The 6,429-nt window shown below is 54.0% G+C and overlaps 1 protein-coding gene across 1 annotated transcript in view; it reads left to right on the top strand.

Moving 5' to 3' along the window:
• Positions 1 to 1,870, top strand: part of ETV7 (ets variant 7) — a gene marked incomplete at its 5' end in the record, with an annotated part of 3,824 nt that extends 1,954 nt beyond the window's left edge. Inside the window, 4 exons of the mRNA XM_010288318.1 lie at positions 93 to 125; positions 454 to 596; positions 744 to 844; positions 1,759 to 1,870. Of these exons, the coding sequence (XP_010286620.1) occupies positions 93 to 125; positions 454 to 596; positions 744 to 844; positions 1,759 to 1,870 (389 nt within the window). The remainder of the gene's footprint in view (positions 1 to 92; positions 126 to 453; positions 597 to 743; positions 845 to 1,758) is intronic.
• Between the last annotated feature and the right edge of the window lie 4,559 nt (positions 1,871 to 6,429).

Below are 6,429 nucleotides of genomic sequence, written 5' to 3'. Positions count from 1 at the left end.
GGGGCCCCGCAGCCACGCGGAGCTGCTGACCCTCTCCCCTCGCAGCCTGGGGGGCAGCTGCAGGGCAGATGCCATCTGCTCTTCTCCTACAGCCCTGTCGGCCCCAGTGGATGGGAAAATTGCAGGTAAATATGAATTTACAGCCTGTTTCCTTGGGGAAATGAGACTGTGCGTTATCCTGTCTGCTCATCTGTTTCCCTTCCATTTATTCCACGGATCAGGGTGTGCTTCCCCGCCTCAGTTTCCCCACTTGAAAAATTGTAGTTCCCACTAGTGTTCTGAGATCTGTCAGTAAAAGTGCTGCGCGTGAGCTCCGGGCTCTACTTTTATTTATTATCACTGCTGGCACGTGCAACCCCGTTGCTGGCTGACCCCCACGGGTGCACAGGTGCCTTGGTGGGAGCTCTGTGACTTTATTCTCCACTGTGGTTAGTTAACCTACGCTATTCTCAGACTGTAGGTTACTGTGGGATTATGTGTATCAGCTCCTCTCCGACAGCCGCTATGAGCCTTACATCAAGTGGGAAGACAAGGAAGCCAAGGTCTTCCGGGTCGTTAACCCAAACGGACTTGCCCAGCTCTGGGGGAACCACAAGGTAAGTGCAGTTGAGAATAAATTTGTCATTCCTGCAATGCCCAAGAACCAGCTCGAACGTCCCACACGCGGTCCTCCTGCAGACAGACCCAAACTTGGTGTTGCTACTTGCTTTTACTCAACCCCCCCAATTCTTCTCTTCTTCCAGAACCGGATGAACATGACATACGAGAAGATGTCACGAGCGCTCAGACATTACTACAAACTCAACATTATTAAAAAGGAGCCGGGGCAGAAGCTGTTGTTCAGGTGAGATGAAGCAGATCAGAGAAACGAGCTGCCCGGGACGGTGCGGATGGGGCATGGGAAGGTGATGGGCTCCAGATGTTGGCCGCTGCTTCATCTTGCTGACTCCTTCATGGTCCAGACCAAGCTGAAGTTGCAGCGTGTTTGCTGTATGTGGGGGTAACGCATGGGGACGTGGGATGTCCTCTGGGTTTATGGTGCCCTAAGGTCCCAGCCTGGCCCGTGCTCCCATCACCCGGGCGTCCGCGGCGGCTGTGTGCGTTTCTGAGAGCTGTAATCGCCCTTCCCGTTGAGGTAAAAAAACCCTGGGCTGGTTTTAGTTTTGCAAAACCTCAGTGGTTGCTTTTTGGTTTGTTTCTTTTTATCCTTCCCTGCAAATGCAACACCCCGGTGGGTTTGCGTCCAGGCTCTGTCCTGGGCGAGCCGGGAGCTGGGACACCCGGGCTTCGGGTCCCATCCGACACGTTCTCCAGGGCTGTGGGCCAGCACCCTGCCCCAGGGCCAGCATCCATCCCCTCTTCTGTGTGGGGTCCAGCTGATGCCGGTGGAAATATCCCCGAGCCCACGCAAGCTGGACAGGTTCCTCCTGTTCCCCAGTGACACCAGGTCTGAAGTTCACCTCCAGACAGAAGAAGGGGGGGAAATAAGTCGGGGCTCTCCTGTTTTCAGTGCTGGCTGCTTCCCGGGGACTAGTTTGAACTTAAAATGCCAGCTCCAGGCTGAGTCCCGAGCTTTGTCTCCCCAAGCTCGGGGCGCGCTGGGTGCAGAGCAGGAGCCGGGATCCCCAGCAAAGCCCGGGGACGGCAGCAGCCTCTGGTGAGCTGCAGAGCTCAGCTGATGAGGGCAAGGGCTCCAGCACTTACAGCCTGGTTTGGGGCTGGGTTTGGCCCTTAAAGCCATTAAAAAACGTATTACAGGTTTTTGAAGACTCCTGGGGAGATCATCCATGAGAAATCCAGCAAACTGGAGCAGCTGGAGAGCGAGGACCATGAGGATTTGAAAGAAGACCCACTGGAGGTTTCACCATAGGAGGTCTTTGAAGTGAACTCGTGGTGCATCGCGGATGGATTTGTGCTCCTCTGGGAAGGGCTGGTGCCTCCTGCATCTCCTGGACAGAAGACCACAGAGGTGGCCCTGGATTCCAAAACCTGCTCTGAGCAAGGCTGTGATATCTCCGGGACTTCATTAGCAAAACACGCTCAGAAACTGTCCCCCAGCCCTGAAAATGCAAGTGAACTTGTGGGCTGGTCTTCTGCTCGCTTCTCTTCTGTTCTCTGGGGGGAACGTGATATTTTTGCTCCGTAAATTTTGATGCTTGCCCTTAAACTTTAAACTTGCCGGTAAAGACTGCTCCAGCCTTACGGCGAGATGAGCAGAGGGTACTGGAGTACACGCTTCTGGTCCAGCACCTCCTGAAGTGCTTTTTGCAGAGAGCAGTGGCCCGAAGCGTGAACACGCTGCTCTGAATCGGGGCCGTTTCCCCGAGTGGAGAACGGACTCGTGTTGCAGCTATGCTGCACGCCGTGAGCTCGCCGTCTCGGTGGGGTTGCTCCCGTGAGTAAGGCTGGGAGTGTCCCAAAATATCTGCCTGGATCAGGCCTGGCTGGAGCTCCAGGCTGCATGGATGCCTTAAGCTGGATCTCATTTTAACTCCTTTCCCTCCACCTAATGTGTTTTTTTTTTTTTTGTAATTAGCTGACTAAATAATGTGAAAATAAACAAAGCCAGTAATGAATATGACCACAGTCATCACCAGACACATGGTTATTTGCTTGGAGTCCGAAGCAGGCATACCTGCAACCCCAGGCACTGCTGGTGACCTGGAGGGAGCAACGTGCGTGTGTTTTAAATCTGAAAATATCCACTAATATTTTCAGATTGCTCTTCGTTGAGGCCATGAAATCCCGTGACTGTGTACGGTTGAAAATACCACTTCTTGCTGGTCGAAGGTCTGAAACTGGGAAATCTAAGCCTTCCTTATTTAAAACCAGCTCCTGTGGGCACCCAGGTCTTGTCCCTGAGGTCCCTGAGACCGGCAGCCTCTACCCTGGAGTGCGACGGTCCGAGCAGCTCAGCAGCCCACGGGTGAACGCAGTGCCCGCACGTGGCGTCTTGTAGCTACGTGGACAAGCACAGATACAGGTCGTGAAGCAGCAGCGTCTTTCATGGCTGGTAGGAAAAGGTGAGTTCCTTCCAGCCTCGGTTTTGCACCACTGCAGAAATTATCCCGCTGCCTCGTATCTTTGCTCCGGGCTCTTTCCCAAGCCCCAGCTGCTGTCTCAGAGCTGCGTTGCTTTTGGGGCAGCAGCGCTGCCAATTCCCATTCCCAACGCTACCCATTCCCAGAATGGGTCTGGGAACTGTCAGTCTTGTGAAAAACTCAGGTAAGGGTTGGTGACGGAGGTTTCCACCAAAACTGCTTGTTGCCAACCTGAAACCACAGTCCCTTTTGCTGTAACTGGTGTCGCTCCTCCAAAACTACTTTACACCCATTAAGTGGAACCTGGAGATGCTGATGGGCTGTAGCCAGCAAGGGACACTGGTGGGATACGCGGTGGCTGGTTGGCAAAACGTCAGCAGTACATTGTCTCCAGAAATGTTGGCAGAGAAGTTTCACTTCCAGAAAAAATCACCAGCTCGTTGGCAAAACGCGAGTGTTTGACGAGCCAAGTGATGGAGGAGGAGAAACCGAGAAGCTCCAGTGGGGTAAACAAGCATAGCGTCACAGCCTTTGGGAGGTCCTAGCTAGGAAGGGAGGCCAAAATCTCTGCTAGGAGAGGGGGCTGGAGGTTACTTGCGACCCAGCCAAGCTGCAGCTTGGGGAGGCACCATACCAGGAAGGTGCAGTGAAGCACCCAGACCTCATCCTTTGTTCCACAAAGGCTGCTTTTTGTCCCAGAGAAGACTAAAGCCAGACCTTTCTTGGGGTGAAATCCAGCAGAGAGTCAGTGTAAGTCCTACCTGCCCCTGAGGGACAGCTTTGGTGGGAAAGACGACTTTCTTTGGCAACTGTCCTGGCCCTGCGTCGCTCTTGGGATACAGAATCACTAGGTTGGAAGGGACCTTCAAGATCATCAAGTCCAACCATTAATCCATGGGTGCATTTTTGCTGACCTTCTCCTAACAAGACACCCCCCCCACACACTTTCTTGCCATGGAAAAAGGCCCCATGACTCCTGAGCATCCCGTCACTTCTCCAGCCTGCGTGGTTTGTTCTGTTGGAGCAGGTGACAGTCGGTGACCCCGGTGCTTGCGGGGAGCGCGTGAGATGCCCTCTCTTCACCTGTTTTTCCTGCGATGACTAAGGATCCTGTCGGATGGGGATGTCCTCTCCTGGTTGGGAAGCTGCCAAAAGCACTCAACCCTCCTTGTGCCGTGCCGCTGCGGCCCCAGAGGGACCTTGGAGGGTTGAAAAATCAAAGGGCACCTTTGCGAGGATGGGCTGCAACGATGAGCTCTTTCCGTGCTCCCAGGAAGCCCTTGTGTCCTTCCTGAGGCAACGTGTCTCTCTTCTCCGCGGTAAACAGAGGCGGGAGGGCTGTAAACCTGCCGCTTTCCCGGAACGGGGACCCATTCCTTTCAGTAAACAGCCGAGTAACCGCCGCTTGTGCCGGGGTGTCTGACGTGGGTGCGTGCGGAGGGAGAGCACCCAGCGGTCGGTGACTTTTGCCGTGGCTGAAGTCCAGGGGCGGTGGCACGCAGGCGGGTGCCCCGTGCGGGCTTTCCCGGAGGTTTGCTGGTGCTTCATTCCCTGGAGGCCATCATCCATGCTTCAGCAGCACCAGGTCTGGTGGTGGTTGGGGTGAGGTGCTGCAGGGCAGCAAACGCAAATGGCCGAGCGTGCCCGCTGCTGGCTTGTGCTGCTCATCCGCTGAGGGAAGCGGCTAAAATCAGCCCCAGGGCTGGAGGAAAAGAGGATTTGCTTTGGGGGCTAGTGCCCACCCCCCTCTTGGATCAGAGGCACTGCCCAGCTGGGCTGAGAGGCTTCCACCGAGGCCACGTGTTGGCTGTGCCGTCTGTCCAAACAGTGGCTGCCCTCAATGCAGACCTGAACGTCATGGTTCAGATCTGAAACTGCAGATATCGTTGTGCCCAGAGGCTCGAAGGAACCTTTGTGGCCCACTTAAAACACAACTGCCTCCAACACCCAGTCGGGTTGGCTGTGGCTTTGGTAGCCAAATCTTGAAGACTTCCAAGGACGGTGGTCTCCAACCTCCCTGGACACCCATTTGAGTTTGTCCCACCTTCCCACGGAGGAGGCTTCTCCTGAGGTCCAACCTCCGTCTGTGGCCTGTCTGTCTTGTTCCCAAGAAACCTGGGTGATTTGACTCCTGCCTTCTCCTGAGTTTGCAGCTCCATGTGGGAAACGCCTCTCCCTTGGTGTTTTTCCATCTTCTGGAGAAAGTTCCTGTAGATAAGCCAGTTATCCCTGCTGCGTGCCTGCGCTTCTAGTTCTGCTTTTCCCTCCAGCGTTGCTGGCCTGAAGATACCAACCTCAGCATTGTGCTGCGTGACCGCGTTTCCAGCCAGCTTCCTCATTCTCTCCCAATACTGATGAGAGAACCGGACGCGATTGGTTCTGGATCTCTTCCCCCGACTCTGGTAATGGGCTTTTGGTTTGTCTTGGGTCTCTTGCAAACATCTTTTCCTTATGCCTCTCTCCCATTAGGTTTGAGCATGTCCCAAATCCCAGAAGGGATCTGAACTTGGATAAAGGTCTGCATCCAGAACCACAATTCAGGTTAAGATTTTCCCTGCAACCACCTTGGGCGTCCTTTCTTCAGGTTGTGTCCAGAAATGCTGCTACAAAGAGGAAAAGCCTGCAAGAGGCCATAAGTCAACGCAGATTCCCAGTTTAACCAGGAGAAGTCCTCCGTGAGCAGGGATGGAGTTTGGACTCAGCCTTGGGTGACCTCCAGTAGCAGTATCTCTAAACTGGAGATGGCTAAACTGTGCCCCATTGCCAGAGTGGATGTGGCTTTTCATTTTATGGATGTTGCAGAGAGAAAAACAAAACAAAATTGACTGTGAAACTCCTTCTCACCCACTGGAATCGACCCACTTATGAAATGATGTGGTCATATGCTAGTTAGCGGCATGGAGCTCCTCATGGGTGGTTTAATTATTTATCAGAGTAGATGGGGATGCGGAAAAACAAAGCCAGGTAATTCCTAATCAATACTGGACTCTGATTCATCGGTGTAGGCTCAGGAGAAACGGGGAAATGGATTGTATCTCTCTCCCAATTATAGGAAATTATGGCACAGAAAGTTTGTAGAAACAGAAAGAAAATAACCCTGGACTGTTTTGATTGCAAGCTGAGCCCATTATCAGGAAAAAAACGTTTTTATCCAGGAGGGACCCGGGCAGCACATCATCCCGGCTGAAAACTAGAGCAAACGCAGCGCTGCTCAGGTGAAAATCTTGCCGCGGGGTTTTCCGAAGCCGCCGCCCGGCAAATGCATCCGCATCCAGCACCGTCCCCGCCAGCTGCAGTGCGAAATATTGCCATCAGATGGCAAAACAGCGATGGGGACGGCGGGCAGCAGCCTGCGGGAGGGGGCAGCGGGCACAGGGGCGCCCGGGGG

Source organism: Phaethon lepturus, unplaced genomic scaffold, assembly GCF_000687285.1.
Source record: "Phaethon lepturus isolate BGI_N335 unplaced genomic scaffold, ASM68728v1 scaffold39865, whole genome shotgun sequence".
Taxonomy (NCBI): Eukaryota; Metazoa; Chordata; class Aves; order Phaethontiformes; family Phaethontidae; genus Phaethon; species Phaethon lepturus.
Note: the sequence above shows the minus strand (reverse complement) of the source record. Positions and strands in the feature narration are given on the sequence as shown.